Source organism: Macaca mulatta, chromosome 6 (genome assembly GCF_049350105.2).
Source record: "Macaca mulatta isolate MMU2019108-1 chromosome 6, T2T-MMU8v2.0, whole genome shotgun sequence".
NCBI classification, from domain to species: domain Eukaryota; kingdom Metazoa; phylum Chordata; class Mammalia; order Primates; family Cercopithecidae; genus Macaca; species Macaca mulatta.
The window spans coordinates 188,870,725-188,893,403 of NC_133411.1; the positions used below are offsets into that span (position 1 = coordinate 188,870,725).

General features: G+C 54.1%; 1 protein-coding gene across 4 annotated transcripts in view; it reads right to left on the bottom strand.

The window, feature by feature from the left end:
- Positions 1-22,679, bottom strand: part of TBC1D9B (TBC1 domain family member 9B) — a 42,334-nt gene that overhangs the window by 3,138 nt on the left and 16,517 nt on the right. The window contains exons 8-21 of one of the 4 annotated variants that reach the window (XM_015141637.3): positions 15,561-15,719; positions 14,979-15,129; positions 14,173-14,387; positions 11,497-11,614; positions 10,477-10,762; positions 8,709-8,838; positions 8,482-8,580; positions 7,479-7,547; positions 5,945-6,185; positions 5,457-5,522; positions 3,006-3,077; positions 2,676-2,726; positions 1,093-1,155; positions 506-612 (exon numbers count right to left, since the gene is read on the bottom strand). In XM_015141637.3, coding sequence (XP_014997123.2) covers positions 506-612; positions 1,093-1,155; positions 2,676-2,726; positions 3,006-3,077; positions 5,457-5,522; positions 5,945-6,185; positions 7,479-7,547; positions 8,482-8,580; positions 8,709-8,838; positions 10,477-10,762; positions 11,497-11,614; positions 14,173-14,387; positions 14,979-15,129; positions 15,561-15,719 — 1,827 coding nt within the window. Of the gene's footprint in view, positions 1-505; positions 613-1,092; positions 1,156-2,675; positions 2,727-3,005; positions 3,078-5,456; positions 5,631-5,944; positions 6,186-7,478; positions 7,548-8,481; positions 8,581-8,708; positions 8,839-10,476; positions 10,763-11,496; positions 11,615-14,172; positions 14,388-14,978; positions 15,130-15,560; positions 15,720-22,679 lie in introns of all 4 variants that reach the window. The other 3 variants (XM_028850009.2, XM_028850011.2, XM_028850010.2) reach the window with 3 other exon arrangements.

Genomic DNA, 22,679 nt, shown 5'->3' on the forward strand with positions numbered 1-22,679 from the left:
AAGGGCCATGGTCAGGCTGGTGCTCCGGACTTGCCTTTGGCTTAACACTTGCAGTTTGAAGCTGAGGTCTCCCATTTTCTGGCTGTGAGACCCTTGGCAAGACACCACGCTCCTGACCTGCGAGACCAGTGAATGAAGAGTGGGTGTGGAGGGTGCATGTGAGCCTGCGTGTGCAGAGCCCTGGGCAGCGCTGGGAGGCTGCAGGGCGTGGAACGCATTCTTGTCAAAGGTAGCCTACGAGCCTCTGGCTCCTGGTTCACGGACGCTCCCTCAATCTGGACAGCGGTCACCACGGAAACATGCCCCTGTACAAGGCCCTGGAGCAACTGGCCTCCTGTCTTTCTGGAACCATCACTGACTGGCAACTAGGACTAACGGGCTCTAGAGGCAGGGAGGAGCCTTCCCACCCACCAGGAGATGCTGCATTGTGGGTGCTGTGATATGAGGGCCCAGTCTTGGTCAGAACTCTCCAGAAATGTCTATTGTGGGCTCTGATGGAGCCTACCTGGTTCATCTTGGGAAGATCCTTAATCGTCTCCTTCTGAGCCTCCTTCTCCTTGGCCCACATTCGAAGGTAGTGCCGATAGTCCGGAGAGCTGGTCCCCTTCTCCTCTGCGGGTTAGGAGGAAAGAGATACGTCTTCGTCATGTGAGAGAGAGGGCTGGGGGCTGACAGCAGGGAGAGGAGGGCGGGCGTCTTCCGCATGGAGCTACCGGAGCCTGTTACAAAACACCCTGGCATTTGGGAAGGCGGTCATGGGAAAACAACCCACAACAGCCACAGGTTTCCCCTAAATTGCTGAAGTGGTTGGACCGAAGCTGGTGACAGTGGTCCACACTGTCCTTCCTCGGATGAGGAGTCCCAGGGCAGCTGGAGAGAAGCTGGCAAGAGGGTGGGGCTGGCTGGGTGCCCGCGGGGCTGGTGGAGAGCGCAGAGCCTCCTGTGCACCCTGAGGCCTGCTCCCTGATCAGGGGACGCATCCGCCATCTCCCAGGGTAGGGGGCTCCCTGGCAGTGACTGGGGAAAAGACCAGCCAGCAAGAGTGCCTCCATGCTGGGGTCTCTAAGAACAGCAGCAGAGAATGGCCTGTACCTCCTCTCTTTTCCTGGACATCCTCACCGCTACTTCCTTCTTGCTCTTCCTGTGGTAGTGCTTCTGGACAAACGCAAAAATAAAAAGAACATGGAGAACATTCTGCTGTTGGGACTGCAAGCTCCTGGGGTCCTTGAGAGATGTAGTCTGTGTTTCTGTACAGCCTGCCCCAGGCCAGGCCCTGGGGGCAGGTCCCCCATGCCATGCCTCCTGCCTGGCCCGCCCCGCCCCGCCCTAAGGCACCACAGCAAGGGCCTGAGCATTCCCGCACTTGGTCGGGTTAAAACAAAAGCCGCCAAACGCTCACTTCCTCTTTTCCAAATGAATACAAGTCTCAACATGCTAGTTTTGAAGTGAACAATGATGCGGGCTACAGACCAGTCTGAGGACTAATGAATTCTATAGTTCCTGCTAGAACTCAGGGGAATCCTAGTGACGCCTTCCACCGGTGCCTGCTGTGCCTGTTAGAGGGGTTGTCTGTGCACAGCTCCTGTGCTCAGTGCAGCGTTTCGGGGAGGACGACACTTGCTGGAGTTGGCGCACACTATACTCCCTGTGTGGGAACATGCACCTGAGGAGGGAAGCAGCCGACCAGCTCTCCTGGAGCTGTTCCCCAGAGGCAGTGTGGCTGGTGGGGGCACCTCAGGCACGTCGGCAGCACCCAGTTCTGAGCTGCTCTTGCTGGCTGTGTGGTGGCAGTGAAGGGTACACCTCCCTGGGCTCAGACATCTCACCCTGGAATGGAAGCCCTGCTTCCTGGGAGCCATGTGCGGTCTGAGGCCAGGGCTCTGCACCACCATGCCGCTCCCAGAAGCATGTGGGACAAGCCTAGAGTGGCCTGCTGGTTCCACGTACAACAGAAGGTGTACCTGCTTCTGTAGTTCCTGTCCTTGAAATCAAGGTCCTCAAGCTCAAGTCAGCCTCTGCCACTGTCACCAGGACTGCCATGGGCATCTTGGTACACACTATTTTTGGTTTTCTGAGCCAGTTCCTTGGTGTGCATTATCCCCCACATGAAATCACCAGGTGGCATTATGGTCAGTTTTGCAAGTGTGCTGCATGTCACCAGCTCGACTGCCCAAGCCCAGGGCCTAGAATGCTCCCATCACCTGGGATCAGATGGTCCCAACAGGCTTTAAACATAGCACAGGGATGACTTCTAACAGGCACTCAACATGCGTGTTTTTCCTTAACAAAAAAAGTGATGTGGAGCATGAAGATTTTTCCTAGGAAAGCATCCACTTTTCTTTCTAGCCTCCACTCAGCCACGCTGTCTTTCACACGCTCCGATAGCATTTTGTATTTTTCTACTCACATGAAGACAGAATCTCTCTAACATGTGGCCGCAGAGGTCATGCCCGGGGCCTGCTTGGTGCCTAGTGTGGGGGCCTTATTTACTCCCCACCCACAGCAGACATGGAGGCGATGCAGAAGAGCGGCTTCGCTCTGGGTCCTTCTCAGGACTCATCCCCCACAGGATGAAGTCCCAGAGGGGTCCCTGGGACAAAGAGCTTCCAGGGTTCCTGATAGTGCAGGAGAGTGTCAGGAGGTACAGGGGGCGCCCCTGCCTTCCAGGGACTGACCTTGAGCCTCCCAGGGCAGGAAAAGATCCAGATCTGAGGCCAGAGGAGATGCTGGAAGGGACAGCAGAGGAGAGGCAGAGGGGCAGAGGGGGGAGGAGCCAAGGTCCAGGAAGACAGAGACACAAGAGAAACAGGAGTGAGGACATCCACAGGGGGCGGCCCCAGCCCCCGCCAGCATGGCAGGGCCCAGCCCATGGTCCCCTGGGGAGAACCCCATGCAGCCTGCTCCCTGAGCCCAGGTGGGACTGCTGGCCACTGCCCGAGCCCCGCAGGAAGGCTGCGGTGGCTGCAGGGTGCTGGCTGGGCATGTCAGGTCCAGTGGCCACTCACCTTCTGAGGAGCTGTCCTCTGTGAAATAATGGGCTGCCTCCAGGGCTGACTCGGCTTCCTCTGGGCTCAGAGCTGTGCCCGGAGAGAAGGCAGAGTGAGGGCAGGAGGAAACAAGGAGATCCCCTCAAAGTTAGTTCCCTCCAGCCCTGGGCAGAGGCTTGCTTTCCCCGCCCACAAGCCTGGCCAGTCCTACCACCTGCCCATTACAGTGCCCAGTAATAGTTTTGATGGTGATGATTGGTTATTTGTTACTTTCCTTTTTTTTTTTTTTTTTGAAAAGAAGTCTTACTTTTTTTTTTTTGAGACGGAGTCTCGCTTTGTCGCCCAGGCTAGAGTGCAGTGGCCGGATCTCAGCTCACTGCAAGCTCCGCCTCCCGGGTTTACGCCATTCTCCTGCCTCAGCCTCCCGAGTAGCTGGGACTACAGGCGCCCACCACCTCGCCCGGCTAGTTTTTTGTATTTTTTAGTAGAGACGGGGTTTCACCATATTAGCCAGGATGGTCTCGATCTCCTGACCTCGTGATCCGCCCGTCTCGGCCTCCCAAAGTGCTGGGATTACAGGCTTGAGCCACCGCGCCCGGCCGAAAAGAAGTCTTACTTTATCGCTCAGGTTGCACTGCAGTCACATGATCTTGGCTCACTGCAACCTCCGCGTCCTGGGTTCAAGTGATTCTCCTGTCTCAGCCTCCCAAGTAGCTGGGACTACAAGTGCGTACCACCATGCCCAGCTAATTTTTGTATTTTTAGTAGAGACAGGTTTCATCATGTTGGCCAGGCTGGTCTCCAACTCCTGACCTCAAGTGATCCACCTGTCTGGGCCTCCTACCGTGCCCAGCTGCTTTTGTGACTTTTTTTTTTTTTTGAGACAGAGTCTTGCTCTGTGGCCCAGGCTGGAGTGCAGTGGCACCATCTCAGCTCACTGCAAGCTCCACCTCCCGGGTTCACGCCATTCTCCTGCCTCAGCCTCCAGAGTAGCTGGGACTACAGGTGCCCACCACCACGCCCGGCTAATTTTTTGTATTTTTAGTAGAGACAGGGTTTCACTGTGTTAGTCAGGATGGTCTCGATCTCCTGACCTCATGATCCGCCCGCCTCGGCCTCCCAAAGTGCTGGGATTACAGGCGTGAGCCACTGCGCCCAAGTATCTGCTTTCCTGACTTTTACATTGTATTTGAAAAGGAAATACATATCCCAGGTAAAAATCCAATCAACACAATTAGGAGTCCAGTGAATGGCAGCTGCCCTCCTGTCCCATTGACCATCTGGCCAGTGGACCCTTTGGGGGCGTTTCATGCTTCTATGGGCACACAGAGACCGGCCATGCACAGGCAGCTTGCTGCTCTCTCTTTGGGTAGCTCAGAGGCCGTGCTGCGCCGTGTGTGCTGGCCTGCCTCATTCAGTGCAGTCTTTGCTGGAAGTCACCAAGCAGTACCCAGGGTTGCAGATCACATGGTCCTGGGTGACTGTGGCAGGGCATGGGCCGCAGCCCACCAGAGCCCAAGTGTTCTCTGTGTCTGGACAGGACAGGGCAGGGCAGGCTGAGGGGGCTCAGGAGTCTCAGGGTAGCCCTGCATGCTCTCAACCCTGGGACCTAGGCCCAGTGGGGTCTGTCCCACCAGAGCCTCTGTGGTGAGCCAGCCACAAACGAGAACAGCTGTGTCAAGAGCCTTTCGGCCCCGGAGGCACAGAGCAATGGCCTGTCAGCTTTAAAAATCACAGGTCTGGGCCCCATCACAGGCAATCAGGAGAGAATCTTCTCAGGTGAAGCCCAGCCCCAGTACTCTAAAAATCCCCAGGGTTGGTTCTGAGGGCAGCTGCTGACCTCAGATGGCAAGCGACAGCAGGGACCTGGGGGCAGGTCCAGCCAGAGCAGAGCGCCTGGCCCAGGATTTCCACCTGCCTCGCCCTTCTTTCTTTCTATGATGACGGAGATGACCCCTCCTTGGAGCACTGTCCATGCAGCCACCCCTGCTGAGCCCCCAGACAGCCTGTCGCCAATGCAGCCCTACTCGGCTCCAGCACCGCTGCGAGGCCGGAGAGAAGTGGCCCCTCCTCATGGCCATGTGAGGATTCTCCAGCTGAACCTCTGGGAATAAACCCTTAAGAAACTTGACAAATTAATGCAGCAGTTTTGGTTCCAGCCCTGAAGCTCCACTCATGGCCCTCCTCGTGGGGTTTGGGTCCAGCTGCCTCCTCGGTGGGAGTTCTGTTCCCAGTGGTGCCCGGTCACCCGTGGGATTCTCCTCCATGTCCTTTCCCAGGCCAAGGCCCTGCTCTTAGACCTCTGTCAGGTGCTCAAGCTCCCGTTCCCTCTCCTCCAATGTGAAACTCCAGCCTGTGGAGCTGCTGTGCCCCCTTAAGGCCCCACAGTCCCACAGAGGCCTATCCTCTGCAGCTGAACTTCCGGACAAGTGGGAGATCCTGGCTGGGGAGTGGGCAGGAGGCTCTCACCTGGGGGAAGGTGTAGCTTGTAGAGCACCTTGAGCTTCTCTGTCAGGTCCCCGTGGTACATCCCGCCTGTGGAGAAGGCCAGGGAAGGGGCTGGGGCTGGCAAGATGGCTGCAGAGCCCCTTCCACGGGGTACGAGTGGGACCCTCTTCACAGCCTGCGCTGCCCATCTCCCTCCTGGAGAGGTCACGGGGTGAGTCCCAGGCCTCCTGTCTCCCTGGTGCCCTGCTGGGAAGGCTCAGCCCTTCCCTGGGGCTGGCAGACCAGCTTCTAGCAGCCCCAGACTGCATGTGGGAGGGGAGCGGGCAAGGCTCCTGCTGGACCCCCTCTCGGCTCCTGTGGGTAAACTGTTCTTCCCGTATCTAGGGCTAGAGGCACAAGCAGCCCCCTCCTGGCTGCAGTGGGGACAGACAGGAGATGCTGGCATTTGGAAGGCTTCCTGGGAAAGGGTAAGGGAGGGTCGGCCCCTGGTAGGCCCTGCAGGCACTCACTCATCCCCATCACGAACTCCTTGAAGTTGATCAGCGAGTCCTTGTTTTTGTCCAGGAGCCTGAACATGCGACCTGCCAGCACAGGCGTGTGGGAGCCGCAGGCCCAGGGTGTCAGGCTGGCAAAGAGTTCCCGGAACTGGCTGGCATCAATCCGGTACTGCTCCAGGTAGGGCAGGCTGGGGTCCCGACGGCCGGCCACTGTGTGGCTGCTCCCCCAGTACTGGCTCGCCAGGTGCTTGGCCTGTGGGACACAGTCTGGTGAGATGGCCCAGCCGCTAAGCCTGTGGGTGGAGGGGACCCCTAGGCTGGTGATGTGTCCACCCTCCCCCTCCATCCAAGCCTGCGGAGCCCTGGGTTGGTGAGCACTGGCCAGACACCGCAGCACCTCCTGAAAGCTCTCAGGGTATCATCAGTCCCCTGTTAACAGATGGGGAGGGGGTTGGCTGACAGAGTCCTTGGCAGCCTGCAGAGGGCAGAGCTGGTCTGCTGGCCCCAGAGAAGGGCTGAGCCTTCCTGGCAGGGCTCCAGGGAAACAAGAGGCCCGAGGCTTGCTCTCGCTCCTGTGACCTCTCTAGGAGGCAGGCAGAGCTGGCTCAACCGTTGTGACACCAGGGCCACAGTCCAGTGGCCACCTTGAGCACAGAACCTGAGGCAGCTGGAGAGGTGGATGTGAACTGGTAACAAGAACAGAAAGGCAGTCATTCCAACTATCAAGGCTGGGTCTCTTGCTAAAAGCACAAGAGCAAGAAAAATTATCTTCGCACTGGAGTTACTGAGAAGAGAGTATGGCCCTGGAGCTGTGACAACAGTCCTGGCACTGTAGGAAAAGCAGTGCAGAGGACATCAGAGGTGGGGGAGCCTGACGGCACATTTGAGCACCTGGATCCAGCCATGTCTGAAGTTTGCATTGATAGACTTTTCAGTTACAGGGGCAACGCATTCCCTCTTCTGTGAAAGATGACTTGAATGGATTTTTTGCCATTTAAGAGGTCCTGCCTAAACTCCAAGAAGGATTCGATTCTACCACATGAGGTTCATGGCAACTGCATCTGAGGATGCACTTAGATCTATTTCTCTATTTCTATTCTATTCCCTATTTCTATTTCTATCCTCTATTTCTTTTTTTTTTTTTTTTTTTTTTTTGAGACGGAGTCTCGCTCTGTCACCCAGGCTGGAGTGCAGTGGCCGGATCTCAGCTCACTGCAAGCTCCGCCTCCCGGGTTCACGCCATTCTCCTGCCTCAGCCTCCCGAGTAGCTGGGACTACAGGCGCCGCCACCTCGCCCGGCTAGTTTTTTTGTATTTTTTTAGTAGAGACGGGGTTTCACCGTGTTAGCCAGGAAGCCAGGATGGTCTCGATCTCCTGACCTCGTGATCCGCCCGTCTCGGCCTCCCAAAGTGCTGGGATGACAGGCTTGAGCCACCGCGCCCGGCCTCTATCCTCTGTTTCTAAGAGGATACTGTTGGATCTATTTCTTTTCTGGCAGGAAGCTAGGAAGCTAGGAAGGGGTCCTGCCCTGGCTCTGAGCTGTCACCTTAAACACCATGTAAAGGTCCTCCAGCTCTTCAATTGAGAAACCAATGTCCACAGGTATAGCTCGGACCTAGAAGGAAGGAGAAACAGGGTGTATGGCTGGATCACAAGCTCCTGCCACAGAAAGTACAGCACTCCGTGGGAGTATCCTCAGCAGATGAAGGCAAGGGTGTGAACCGCCTCTCAGTGGCCCAGCACTCAAGGGCAGACCCTTCAGGAGAGGGCAAGGCCCACAGCCATCCCTGACTCCCCACCCACCAGTCAGCTCACACTCCTGGGCTCCTTCCCAGGATGGGCTTGGGGGAGCCTCTCTCCTCAACATACAGTTGAGGTTGAAGGGTGAGGAATGCTCATTTGCCTCCCATCATCCGGATCCCTGCGGAGACCCTGGTGCCAGCTCCGTAGAAGGAGCCCTCGAACCTGCCAGCCAGTGCTCCTTTGTTTTAATTGGCCGAAGCAGCCAGTCTCTGGTGCTGTGACCCAATGTCTTTACCGTGTCCCACAAGCCTGCAGGAGGGCTGGGAGTGTGGAAACAATGGAAGAAGTCCCTGCCTTTGGGGGCAGAGACCACGAACAGGTCTTGCAGTACAGGGTGGCAGGGAGGGCCTGGCCCCTCCAGAAACGAGGACAGAAGCTTGTGGCAGAGACATGGCATTTGGGGTGTGTGGAGGGTGGTGGCATGTTGCCGCCACCTGGGAGTGGGGCAGGGAACACATGGCACAGCCAGCTGGGCGGGCTTGGCCCAGAGGGCATGTGGCTGTCAGGGTGGCAGCCATCTGAGAAGCTTCCCGGTGACTCACCCACCAGCAGAGAAAAGTGACTGGGACCTCTCCCCACATTCCCACCTAAACCCCTGGATCTGGTCCCATGAATCCTACCATGATGTACGTACCAAAGCAGTGTAGGACAGTGGGTGCGGTGGAGCCCTGCACCCGCCCTGTTCTGTGGAGAGGGCTCCGCTGCCCCCCGGCCCAGCCCCCGCCCAGCCCCGCTGGCACCCATACCACACTCCTCTTGGCTGTGTCCTCCAAGGACTGGATCACTTTCAGCCTCTGTTTAAACCGCATCTGCTCGATGTCCTCGGCCCTCAGGCTGCTGAATTTCTACAGGCAGAGGTGACTTGGTGAGATCGAGCCAACTGCAGGGCAGAGGGCCGCCACCTGCCCGTAGCTACCCCAACCCACAGGCCAGATGGAGTGGCCTGGCCAAACTGACCCCACTGGATGCTGACCTCATAGGACACTTTCAGGAGCTCAAAGATGTCCACCTCTGCAGGGGGGTCATCGCCGCTGGTCAGCAAAGCATGGAGGTGTGGGATAGGAGGAGAGACACTCTGCTTATTGACCACATTATCCAGGTATCTACAAAAGGCAGAGGACAACAGTCCAGACCATGCCCAGGCAGAGGGAGCCTCCTTCCCACAGCTGGGTGATGCGGAGGGACCCAATGTTTACACAGACTCCTAACAAGGAGTGTGCTGAGGACTGGGCACCCTGCAGGAGGGCAGAGGTGTGCCCCGGCAGGGCCCCCAGCAAGCTTGGGAGCTCTCTACAGGGCAGTGCTCCCAACAAGGCCTGAGCACTAACCCTGAGGACACCAGGCTGTTTTCTTAGTGGGGGGGTCCCCTGGGCAGGAATGCTTTATAACCCCAGGCCCTAACCAGATGGAAGGACAAGCTTCCTCCCTTTGGCGGGACCCTGGGGACGTGGGACCTTCTCGCCCTGGCCAAGAAGATTCAGGGATCAAAGGTTGAGTCGCAGGAGAAAGTCAGGTATGGGGAGGCCTGCTGCAGCTCAGGGAATCAGCTTCTCCAGGGACACAGCCCTGGGGATGGAGCCCGACTTCGGTCAGCTGCCCTAGCCCCGGCAGAGTTCATGGCCTCCCTGGCTCTCTGGGCTGAGCCTGACCTCAGCTGGGAGGAGGTAGCTGATTCCCCATGCCCATGGCCCTGATAGTATCCCCTGCTCTGGAGGAGGCCCCACCCACTTGTAGGAAGGGGCAGGAAAACCAGCCAGACTCCGGCCACAGGCTGAGTATCTTGACATCAGTGTGAACCAAAAGCTACTTAGGCCCACAGTAGGGAGGTGACAACTCTGCTGGATCTAGACAGTCCCAGGCAGCACCTGGCCTGGCCACAGGCAAGTGGTAGAGTCCCAGGCTGTTCCCGGGGGCTGGGGGCATTCTAGGTCAGACAAATACACTATGTAGGAGGGTGGGATTGCACAGAGCTCAGGGCAGGGCAGAGGGTAGCCAGGAGGGGCCAGGGCATGAAGGCCAGGCTGGGGGCTCAGACAGTGCTTTTGTACAGAGGACCCAGGCGAGGGGGAGGGCCAGGTCTGATCAGAGTCCTGGGATGCAGGCAGGTGAAAGACCTGAGAGGGGAACCCCAGGGAAAGGGCATGGTGGGCCTGGGCTGAGGCAGCAGGCTGAAGGGAAGGGGGGAAGGGACTGGATCCCAGACAGAATCTGCAAGGCATGGGATGTGGGGACTAAGGAGCGCGTGGAGGGGCTGGGATGACCCTGGGCCTCTGGCGTGACTAGCAGGACATCAGCTCATCCAGCTGTTCCAGTGGGCCCAGGACAGGCCTGCTCCCTCCAGGGCGTGGGGTCTGCACTGCAGCTGAGCTTGGGGAGCTATGACCAGGACCACCTGGTGGACATGAAATGCCCAGCTGTGCTACCAACTGGAATTGTGGTCACTGGATCTTGGCTCTGGGTTGCCCCTAGGAGAAGCATCCCCACCCCCCAATCTGAGCGGCGGCCCTCCAGCCAGCGTGCTCTGCCCACAGCTCCTGCTTTATTCCTCCTGGCACCTATCACTGAGCGCTGCTTCATCTCCCACTAGAAAGGAGACGGCTCCTGACCCCAGAGCACCCCCGGGTCCAGCTGCGGCCTGGCACTTCGCAGACACAGTCACTGGAGGCTGACTGGACAGTGCCCATGGCTGGTGAGGGGTTCTGCTGCGAGCCCCTAGCAGGAGAAGGAGCCCGGCATGTCACCTGCCCAGCATGGTCATGGCCTCGCCCTCGTCGCTGCAGCCCAGCAGCTGCTCCATGTTGGCGTCCAGGACGGCCAGGGCCACCTGCAGGATCACCTTGATGCCCTCATAGAAAAAGCAGTCGACGATGACCACAGCGCTCTCGAAGGGCATGACACTGAGGAAGAGGGTCAGGAACCAGGACAGCGAGATGCTGGAGATCACCCCCAGGTCCTGCATCTTCTCTGAGAGCTGCGGCAGGAAGTCTCTTGTGAGCTCTTCGAAGATGCCTTGGTCCACCAGGGCTCCTGCGGGCAGGATAAGTGAGGCTGATGGTGAGCCCACCCCATGGCCTGGGTGGGCCCTCGCCTGCAGCCTACCAGCCCTGGCCACTCCGGCATTGCCAGCTTTTCAGTGAGGGCTGAAGGGGACTTGGAGTGCCGGGAGAAAACAAGGACGAAAAAACCCTTCAAGTCTTCTCTCTACAGCTTCCAAACCACTGGGCGAAATAACTATTTCTTCCACTACACTTGAATTGTATTTGGGGGAAATACTGATTTCTCCCTGAGGCATGAGAGGTAAACAGCGCCCTCAGTGACTGTGTCCCACCCTGATGACTGTGAACAGATGCAGCTCTGAAGGGCTCTAAGAGCGGTAACTCCAAACACCAGACGGCAGGGGAAGGACATCCGGATAACACACTTAAACATGAACTTAATTAAATACTCTTGCAAGTCATTTCCATTTAGTAACAGATTTCACTGGATGTGAGTTCAGTAAAGTTGAGCATCAGGTTACATGGGGGATATACACTCTAGTTTTGATGTTTGAAATTTTCTATAATCGGAAAGCTGACAGAAAGTTAGATACATAGGAACTTAGGCTCTGAGGGGACTTTTATAAATCACCGAATGTGTAATACTACCCTCTAACTCCTAGGGAACCACGTGAAGCCTGGAGCTTGGCCTGGGAAGGGCTGCCGCCCTCATGGAACCAGCAGGCACCTGGAGACTCAGGCAAGGCGGCACCTGGGGACACTCACCCACCACCCTGGTGTTGTAGTAGTCGGGCAGCATGCGCTCGCACAGGGCCACCAGGAGCCAGAAGGCCTCCTCCTCACTGCCATAGAGCAGGAGCACCGAGGTCACGATGTTCATCGCCTGCCGGGCAGACACAGCTGGGGAAGGCTTGCACTGCTGGCCAGCAAATTAAACTGTCTCTCCCTACCCCTCCCAGCTGCCCCCTCCCTAAAAGGGCCCACATGATCTCCTTCTTTTTGTTGTTGTTATTTTTATTATTTTTCAGGTTCTCATGGTAAAGATTAATGGCCTCCTACAAGCAAGTTTGCCTCTTCAGGAGTGCTGGGCATCTGGTAATGAGAAACTACCCTGCCCAACTCCGGGAAATGTCAAAAGGCAATTTGTAGGAAACTGATTGAACAGAGAGTCGGCCAACTCCTTCAAACTGCGTCAGAAGGCACTGGGAAACCAGAGAAAGTGGACATCAACACATTACACTTCTGCAAAGTGGTGTTGGGTGTCGGAGGTGGGACGCGTGATCGAGCTGACGTGGAGGTGAGCCACGTGGCCAGAGCCCCACACCAAGGCCACTCACTGGGCACAGAACTAGGACCACACATAGCCCTAGCTGCTAACAAGACCTTTAAGGCAAACAGAATGCCATTTGACTCAGCCAGGAAAATGCCTGGAGTTAAAACCAAAAGCTGCCAGAACTGCTAACCCAAAGCATAATTAAATACCCTCATGCCCATCACTATAACAGAATATAGCAAGTGTTGATGAGGATGTGGAGAAATCGAAACCCTTGTGAACTGCTGGTGGGAATATAAAATGGTGCAGCTGCTGGGGAAGAAGTATGCAGTTCCTCAAAAAATTAAAAATAGGCCAGGCCACAGTAGCTCACGCCTTCTAATTCCAGCACTTTAGGAGGCTGACGAGGGTGGATCACTTGAGTCCAGGAGTTCAAGATCAGCCTGGGCCACACAGTGAGACCCTGTCTCTACAAAAAATACAAAACAGAGCTGGGCGTGGTGGTGTGCCCCTGCAGCCCCAGCTACCCAGGAGGCTGAGGTGAGAGATCGATTGAGCCCAGTAGATGGAGGCTGCAGTGAGCCATGATCGTGCCACTGACCTCTACTGTGGGCAACAGAAGGAGATCCTGTCTCAAAAAAAAAGCCCAGGAATGGTGGCTGGTAGCTCACGTCTGTAATCTCAGCATTTTGAGAGGCTGAGGCAGAAGGATCACTTGAGCCTAGGAGTTTGAGGCCTGTCTGGGCAAGACAGTGAGACCCCATGTCTTAAAAAAAAAAAAATAGCTGGGTATGGTGGCATATGCCTGTAGTCCCAGCTACTTGGGAGGCTGAGACAGGAGGAATCCCTTGTCCAAGGAGCTTGAGACCAGCCTGGACAACATAGCAACACCCTGTCTCTAAAAAAATTAATTAAATAAATTAAAAATAGAAATATTGGCCAGGCACAGTGGCTCATGCCCATAATCCCAGCACTTCGGGAGGCCAAGGCAGGTGGATCACCTGATGTCAGGAGTTCAAGACCAGCTTGGCCAACATGGCAAAACCCCGTCTCTACTAAAAATGCAAAACATTAGCTGGGCAAGGTGGCATGTGTCTGTAATCCCAGCTACTCGGGAGGCTGAGGCAGGAGAATCAATTGAACCTGGGAGGTGGAGGTTGCAGTGAGCCGAGATTGCGCCACTGCACTCCAGCCTGGGCAACAAGAGTGAGATTCCATCTCAAAAAAAAAAAAAAAAAGAAAAGAAAATGTGGTCTATGTAATATGATTGAGTCTTAGAAAGAAAAGAAATTCTTTTTTTTTTTTGAGATGGAGTCTCGCTGTGTCGCCCAGGCTGGAGTGCAGTGGCGCGATCTCGGCTCCCTGCAAGCTCCTCCTCCCAGGTTCACACCATTCTCCTGTCTCAGTCTCCCGAGTAGCTGGGACTACAGGCGCCTGCCACCTTGCCTGGCTAATTTTTTGTATTTTTAGTAGAGACGGGGTTTCACCGTGTTAGCTAGGATGGTCTTGATCTCCTGGCCTTGTGATCTGCCCGCCTCGGCCTCCCAAAGTGCTAGGATCATAGGTGTGAGCCACCGCGCCTAGCCCGAAAGAAAGGAAATTCTGACACATTCATATGACATGGATGACCCTTGAGGATATCATGCTAAGTGAAATAAGCCAGGCACAGAAAGGCAAATACTGTATTATTTCACATATATGGGACACAGTCGTCCAGTTCATAGCAATGGAAAGTAGAACAGTGGTTGCTATGGTGGTTGGGGCATGTTTAATGGGCACAGAGCTTTGGTTTTGCAAGATGACAAAAGGTCTGGGGATGGATGGCGGTGACGGGTGCACAACAGTGTGAATGTGCTTAAAGCACTGAGCTGTACACTTAAAAATGGTGAACATGGCAAATTTTATGTTCTGTTTACTTATTTTACCAAACACATAAAACAATCGAATGCTGCTGGGACTCAGACAAAAGGAGCAAGAGGACAACTTCTATTTGGCATGGGGATGAGATGAGCAAGTAATACTGTTTTTAAATTACGTCTTTTTCTGCAGCTGGGCTCCTTCCTTGGGACCTGAGGCCGGGTCACCACACAGGCCTGGGACCACAGGGACCTGCTCCTGTGAGCCTCTGGTGGCAGATGCTGTCTCTGGGCCCCTGTCAGGCCCCTTACCTGGCAGTAGCCGATGGTGGGGTTTCGGAAGGCATAGGCGGTCAGCACCCGCCGGAGGGCAGCAATGCCGAGCTCGTTCTGGAAGGCAGGGTGCTCGGGCATGGAGCGGTGCAGGTCTCGCTCGATCTCCTCTGTGGCCAGGCTATACTTCCCAGTGGACTTCTCCACCAGCTCAGCATAGTAGCCGGGGTGAGTCACCATCTCATTCCAGGCCCCTGGGGAGACACGGGTGCCGGCTGTCTCTGTCCTTCTTCTGGTACTTTGGGGGCAGTAACAGGGCAGGTTGGAGATACCGGTGTCCCACAGAGGAGAGGTGGGACTTGGGATCAAGCACAAGCTGCGAGGCAAGCTTTCCCTTGTGCTCCCGGGGAGGCTGTTCTACCCGAAAGTTCAAGTGGCTGACTTGCCTCCTCCAGAAAACCACGGGTGTGAATGCTGTCAGAGCCCGTCCCAAGGAAAGGAGGCCTCTAGGGGACCCGTTTCCCTCCCACTGTGGGCAGGAGGGCACCACCTGGCCAGCAGAGTGCCTGGCCCCCAGCCTCTGTCCGTTGGGATGCTCCTCCTGGTTGGGCCCCTGGCCATGGCCCAGAGCCCAGATCCCGGCTATGTGAAAGTTGGGAGCTCCTGCCTGGCCAGCTTAAGAGGCGGAGGTTGCAGTGAGCTGAGATTGCATCGGTTCAGGCCGGCTCAGGACCAGACGAGCTCACATGGCGAGAGCTTGGAGGCTGTGACTGGCTGAGACATGGAGAGAGCTTGGGGGCTGTGACTGGCTGAGCTGAGGCTGGGGGTGGCTGCATCCCACTCACCAGAGAAGAGGAGCCATAGCTCTCCCCGGAGGCTCTCAGGGATGCCCTTCAGGACCAGTGCCCGTGTCTTGGCTGTGCGGTACATGCACACGCCGCGCCCATACTCGAAGAAGTGGATGTGCCATGATTCCTCTTTCATCTTCTCCTTGGCCTGAGGGAAAAGCGCATCAGGGAGCCTGGGGGCCGAAGCACATCTGAGTGCCAAGGCCTAGGCCACGCCGAAAGCCTCGTGAGCACTCCAGACAGTGCTGGCCTGCAGGTGTGGCCTTCCTCACGATTCCCGGGAAAGACCAGGCCGCGCTGAGCCACACCTCCCAAGGCTCAGGAGACCAGCTCCTCAGTGGGAGGGCCCTTCCCTTCAGAGGCCTGGAGCCCGTGGCAAACAGCACCACTGAGCAGGTAAGTGGAGCCCCCGAGAGAGTGCCTGCTCTGTCCCACGCTGCCAGGGTGCAGCCTGGATGGGCACTGCCCAGTGGTCAGCCTAGGGCCCTGAGGGAAGGCACAGGCCCAGGACTGGATCCAGCTTTCCTCCTGAGGGCTCCGCTCTGGACGGAGGCTGGAGTGCCGGCGCTCAGGGCTCACCCCCTTGGCTCCAAGGTCCTCCATGGGCGAGTTTTTCTGGAAGAGCTTGAGCAGGCCCTGGGATGCGGTTGGCACCTCCTGCGCACAGAAGCTCTGTCGGCTGCTGAGGGGAGAGGCTGGGCTGGCAGGCTGCTCCGGCACCTCCTGAGGAGCTGGAGACTAGAAAATAAAACAGGGAAGGGGACACCTAACAACTGTGCTGCCGGGCAGCCTCTGACGCGCTGTCCACCCACAGCTGGACCGGGGCCTGGTGCAGAAAGGGCCATGGGGGCGAGCGGTGCATGGAGAAGAGCCTGTCTGGTTGGGCAGGAGGCTGTGGCTGCAGCTCCGCCCTCAGCTCTTCTCTGGCTGCTGGACACCGAGTCCTCAGTAACCAAACCCACCCTCACCAGCGAGTTAGTCTCAGGGAGTGAATTCTGGGCTCACCCTGTGGGGCCCTTTTCTGAGGGAGGTCAGTGTAAAGAACAGGAGAGGCCCGATCCTAACGTGGAGGCACACCCCTGCCCACTCTCAGACCCATGCTTCTTGGGCTGCACAGAGGGTTGGGCGATGGCCTGTGATGTTGGTCTGGGCTCAGGGTGGGTTTGGGGTGACTGCGTCACCCAGTTGCCACCAAGGAAACGAGTAGCCCTCCTGCAGGAGTGTTGGGATAACCCAGGGGGCGTGCCAGGCCTGCGGCTGCCATCATGGTGCCACACGGGCCTCAGAGTGACAGTGTTGGGGTAACCCAGGGGGCGTGCCAGGCCTGCGGCTGCCATCACGGTGCCACACGGGCCTGAGAGTGATGCTGTCTTGGCAGAAAGCAAAGTCCAGTGTGGGAGAGCCCAGCTCGACCGGGGCCAGCTGACTGCCTGAGCTTCTTGGCTCTGCAGGTGGTAGACTCCCCATGGTGGGCTCCGGCCTGGGCTGGGCTCTCTATCCCTCACACCGTCCCGCTGGCTCTGGTCCCGTGGTCATGGTCCCACTGCACCCAGGGATGGGGCAGCAGCCAATGTGCTGGGCGCCCTCCTAAGACACTTCGTATTCTGTGTTTTTTGAGAGAACCCTGATCTTGACTGTGGTGATGGCTTCATGGGGGTATACATGTTAAAACACACCAAATTGTATTCCTTAAATATGTACAATGTATTGCATAGTAATTTTACCTCAATAAAGTTATTAATACAAGAGGAAAAAAGAAAAAAAAAGAGAGAACTCTGCTAGGTTCACACCCACAGTCTACCCCTCTGCCCCCCATGATGTTACAAAAATGGATTTTGGGTCCACTTCAACAAATGTTTATGATGAGCCGCCTGAATCCAGTGGGCACAGCCCCAGTGCAGACCGACTGCCTGCCTGGAGATCCTGCTTCCCACCTGAGCTCCCCCAGAGGGACTGACTAGGACACACATGGGCTTGCAGGCTGTGAGGTGCCTTGGAGGATCACAAATCTTAGTGCCAGGGAAGGAGCCAGACCGCCGGGTGTGTGCTGCGCAGCACACGTGTGCTCCCGGTGAGGCGGTGAGTGCGACACCGAGCTTGGGGACGAGGTTGCTTTCTGCAGAAGCTTGGCTCAGGTCCCGCCTTACATTCAGGCTCACTGGCCTCAGGTGGGCTCTCAGAGTTGCCTGGGATCCTATGTATTCCTAGTCCAGTCCTCCCTGCTTCCCCGAGGTAACCACCTCACATAAACCTCCAAAACCACCTGCCATCCTTGCATCCCACTGAACCACACTTCTTCCTGTTAAACTGAGCACACGGGAACAATCTGAGCCCTCCACAGGTGACTGCCCGCCTGCCCACCCACCTGCCTGCACCTGGACCCCATCCCCTGCCTTCTCTGCAGGAGTCGCTCTCCAGCACAGAACTGCACTGTTATTCCCCTAAAGGCCACCCCCACTTCAGCTGGGTGTTGTTCACGTGTTATGCTCACTCTGCTAAGATTCATCCAGTTGTATACTGTATGTGTACTCCTGGGTATGTATGTTAATCTTCAGTTAAAATTCCAGACCTCCCAAAAGTTACCTCATTACTTTCTGCTGACCTTCACACAAAACTTCTTGAAAGAGATGCTTAATCTCACTGTCTCCTTTCTCCCTTTCAAGTTTTTACCCATGTCAAAAAGTGTATATTTATACTGTAATACTTTTATGCTAATACCATTATATAGTTCCCTTAGTCCTCTCTTTTTAAGATGTCAATTCCCTACTATAAGCAATATTGAAATTAGCTAGTAGGCCTTGTCTTCCCACTGTCCTCCCTCTCTGCCAACATCTGATCAAAAGGATATACTTTTAATTAATAAGGCAATCAGTGAGCTTACTCTACTTTCCATATACCTTCCTTTTTTTTTTTTTTTTTTTTTTGAGATGGAGTCTCGCTCCGTCACCCAGGCTGGAGTACGGAGGTGCAACCTCTACCTCCCGGGCTCAGGCAATTCTCCTGCCTCAGCCTCCCAAGTAGCTGGGATTACAGGTGTGCGCCACCATGCCCAGCTAATTTTTGTATTTTTAATAGAGATGAGGTTTCACCATGTTGGCCAGGCTGGTCTCAAACTCCCGACTTCAGGTGACCTGCCTGCCTCAGCCTCCCAAAGTGTTGGGATTACAGGTGTGAGCCACCAAGCCCAGCCTCATATACCTTCCTGATCTCAGGTTTTGATTGTACTATGTCTCCATCATCAGAGACTATTACATTTACATACTGTCACCTCTATTCCGACTATCTAACCTTAATTCCACAGCTAAATATATTCAATGCTACCACCAGTCCTTATGCCCAAGCTGCTTCCATCACTCCTTGGTTGTCTGGAGTCTGTCCTCCAGCAGACTCCACAGAAGCTGAGAGAGCCCCTGAACTCCTCTGCATGTTCTTTACAGCCTATGGTCTTTATACCTGAAGGTCAGTTCGGCTGGGTATAAAATCCTTGGGTCACAGCGTCTTTTACTGTATATCTTAAAAATGTTACTTTGTATAATCTCAGCACTTTGGGAGGCTGAAGTGGGTGGATCACTCTAGGTCAGGAGTTCAAGACCAGCCTGGCCAACATGGTGAAATCTCAACCCCATCTCTAAGAAAAATACAAACATTAGCCAGGCATGGTGAAACGCACATGTAGTCCCAGCAACTCAGGAGGCTGAGGCACGAGATTGCATGAACCTGGGAGGCAGAGGTTGCAGTGAGCCGAGATTGTGCCACTGCACACCAGGAGACACCCCCCGCCCAACCCCCACCAAAAAGTTACTCTAAAATGTTGCTACTGTATCACAAAGTCTGATACCTCTCTGAGGAGGAATCTCTCAGGATCTTGGTCCACTGCAACCTCTGTCTCCCACCTCCTGGGTTCAAGTGATTCCTGTGCCTCAGCCTCCTGAGTAGCTGGGATTCCAGGCATGTGCCACCACATCTAGCTTATTTTTGTATTTTTAGTAGAGACAGAGTTTCACCACGTTGGCCAGACTGGTTTTGAACTTCTGGCCTCAAGTGATCTGCCTGCTTTGGCCTCCCAAAGTGCTAGGATTACAGGTGTGAGTCACTGTGCCCAGCCTGGACTAATTTTTAAATCTTTAAAATCGAATAGTTTTATGAGATTGTATGTCAATATTGACTATTCTGTGTTCATTTTTCTAGACATTCAATGTGCCCTTCCACTATACAAGTTCAAGCTTATTTTCTAAGTTTTCCTGAATCATGGTTTCTATTACCTGTTATTCCACCGCTTTTCTCTGGGAAGGGTGTGGGGTGGCACTACAATTTATACGTAAGTTGGATCTTCTTTGCCTGACTTCTTTATCCCTTCTCTGGACAATTTCTTCTCTATTTGTTTGAGTCTCGTCTGACTCCATTTTTCTTCGGTCTCTTCCTTATTTACCTTAATGTATTTTCATTCTTGTGTTCCTGATTTTCATTTCAGAAATATGTGTTTTTTTAATTTCCTCCTGAGTCCTGTCAACTCTCTTCATATTTTTCTGTTGACTAGTCACTTTTAACCTGAGCTTTCTAAACATTTTTAATTTATACCATTCTTTAGTAGTTTCTTTTTTTTTTTTTTTTTTTTTGAGGCAGAGTCTTGCTCTGTCGCCCGGGCTGGAGTGCAGTGGCCGGATCTCAGCTCACTGCAAGCTCTGCCTCCCGGGTTCACGCTATTCTCCTGCCTCAGCTTCCCGAGTAGCTGGGACTACAGGCGCCCGCCAACTCGCCCGGCTAGTTTTTTTTTTTTTTTTTTTTTGTATTTTTAGTAGAGACGGGGTTTCACCGTGTTAGCCAGGATGGTCTGGATTTCCTGACCTCGTGATCCGCCCGTCTCGGCCTCCCAAAGTGCTGGGATTACAGGCTTGAGCCACCGCGCCTGGCCCATTCTTTAGTAGTTTCTATAGTTTTTCTAATTCCTTTGAGATCACTTGGAAACATCAGGACACAGTTTTCATCTGCCTGGAGGAATGTTTTTCTGGTGTGCTTTCATTATCTGTGGAAGGTTATCTGGTTCACTCTCTCCCCACAGTATCTTTGTACAGGGTGTGATCAGCATCTTTTCCTGTTCTTTCAGCAGGATGTTCTATGTATGGGCGGTTGTGGGTCAGAGTAGCTTTCTGAACTCTACAGCTGGAGGGGCCTTTCCCTGCAGTGGTCAGTCTGTGTAGCCCTTGCTCCTGTACTTTCTAGGATCGGCCACCTCTTTCTTGTATCTGAAGCTTTTCTCCTTTACCCCAAGTGTTCCTGCTCTGTTCAATCCCAGCCCTTTTTTTTGGGGGGGTGAGCTCTTTTCTTTCAGAAGAGAAGTTTTTGTCAAGCGCATGGGCTTCCCTCACATTCCTGATCTTTCCTCAGCCGTATAATATGTCAGGCAGCGATAAGGCTGTGGGTAGAAATAAAGCAGGATTTTGTGCTTCCATTAATAAAAAAGCCTCCTCTATAAACTGGAGCCTGAGAAACCTGCCCCAGTCTCACTGGCTCTCTCAGATTCACTTGGTGAGGTTTCCATTTGCTAAGTAGTCTCTCGTGAGGGGTATTCTGGTGACTTCGGGATTCCTTGGCTCTTAGGACTGTCGGAGCCCCTTTTCCTTCCTGCCATTGCCTTAGCACAGCTACTGGCTCTGTGTCTGCACAGAGTCATGTCACAGTTGGTGGTCTGGCACCCATCTATGGTGCATAGTTGGTGCAGAGAGCATAGCATGGAGGTTCCTCGAAATATTAAAAATAGAATTGCTATACAATCCAGCAATTCCACTCCAGGGTATGTCCCCAAAAGAAATGAAAGCAAAGATTCGAACAGACATCTGTACACCCATGTTCACAGCAGTGTTACTCATAGTAGCCATGAGGTGGAAGCAGTCCAAATTTCAATGGATGAACAAAATGTGGCTTATCCATACAATGGCATGTGATTCAGCCTAAAAAAAGAAATCTTAAGCATGCTACAACAGGGATGAACCTGGAGGACATCATGCTAAATGAAATAAGCCAGGCACAAAAGGGAAAATACTATATGCTTCCACTTATGTGCATTACCTAGAATAGTTCAATTCAAAGAGTCAAAAGGTAGAATGGTGCTTGCTAGGGGCTGGGAGAGTACAGACTGAGGAGTTACTGTTTAATGGGTTCAGAGTTTCAGTTTTGCAAAATTGAAAAAGTTCTGTGGATGGATGGTGGTAACGGCATAACAATGTGAATGTACTTAATGGTAAATGTTGTTATGTGTGTTTTACCACAATAATATCTCCTGAATCTGACCCCTTCTTACCACCTACACTGCTCCTACCTTTGATGCTGGACTCTATCATCTTGTGCCCTGCTACTGTGGCGGCCTCCAGCCGGCCTCCTTGCTTCTGCTCTTGCCACTCTCTAGTGGCGGCCTCCAGCCAGCCTCCTTGCTTCTGCTCTTGCCACTGTCTAGTCCAGCACTGCTCAAGAGAGATGATGACAGCCACAAATGTAATTGTAAATTTTCTAGTAGCCACACTAAAAAGTCCTAAAATAAATCGAGGTTAATTTTAACAATATATTTGACTTAATCTAATACATCCAAAATATTTGCATTTCAACAGGAATCAATTAAAAAATGATGGAGTGGCCAGGCGTGGTGGTTCACTCCTGTAATCCCAGCACTTCGGGAGGCTGAGGCAGGTGGATCATCAGAGGTCAGGAGTTCGAGACCTATCTGGCCAACATGGCGAAAACCCATCTCTACTAAAAATACAAAATTAGTTGGGCATGGTGGTGGATGCCTGTAATCCCAGCTACTCGGGAGGCTGAGGCAGGAGAATCACTTGAACTTGGGAGGCAAAGGTTGCAGTGAGCCAAAAGTGCCCCACTGCACTCCAGCCTGGGTGACAGAGCAAAACTCTGTCTCTCAAAAAAAAAAAAAGGGAGATATTTTATGTTTTTCTTTTCATACTAAGTCTCTAAAACCCACGTATAGTGAACACTTACCATACATTTCCACTGGGACCTGCTGGGTTTCCAGTGCTCCATGGCCACACATGGCTGCTGTACTACATGGGGCACCTCTAATCCACTGTCAACATGGGCGGCCTCAGTAACCCCATTAACAGGTAAACAGGTCCTGCCCTCCTCTGGTCATGACTCTTCACTGGTTTCTCATCTCACCTAGGGTCAAAGCTGCAGCACTCACAGGGTCTACGGGCTTTCGGTGACTTGGCCTTCTGCCACCTCTCTGGTCTCACTGCCTACACCTGGTCAGTCTCCTAAGCCCTGGTCCCAGGAGCCCGTGCCACGCCCAATCCTGTCTCCCAGCTTGCTGTGCCCTCTGCCTCCAACACTCTGCCCCAGACGCACTATGGCTGGTTCCTCTGCTTCTTTCAAGTTTCTCCTTCAGTGCTGCCTGATCAGAGAGGTCACCCACGAGGAACAGAGAGAAAATGGAGCCCCCTTCTTTCCTCTGGCACTCCTCATCTCCTCATCCTGCTTTATTTCAACCCATAGCCCTTATCACTGCCTGACATATTGTATGTTTATTTGCTTACTGTCTCCCTCACTGGAATATTAGCTCTAAGTGAACATGCACCCTGTCCGATGTGTTCACTGTTCTACTCCTGGGGCCTAGAATAGCAGCTGGCACCTAATTAGGAATGCAATAAAATGTGTTTGCATACATGAAGCTGAGTGCCTGGGAGGGGCCAT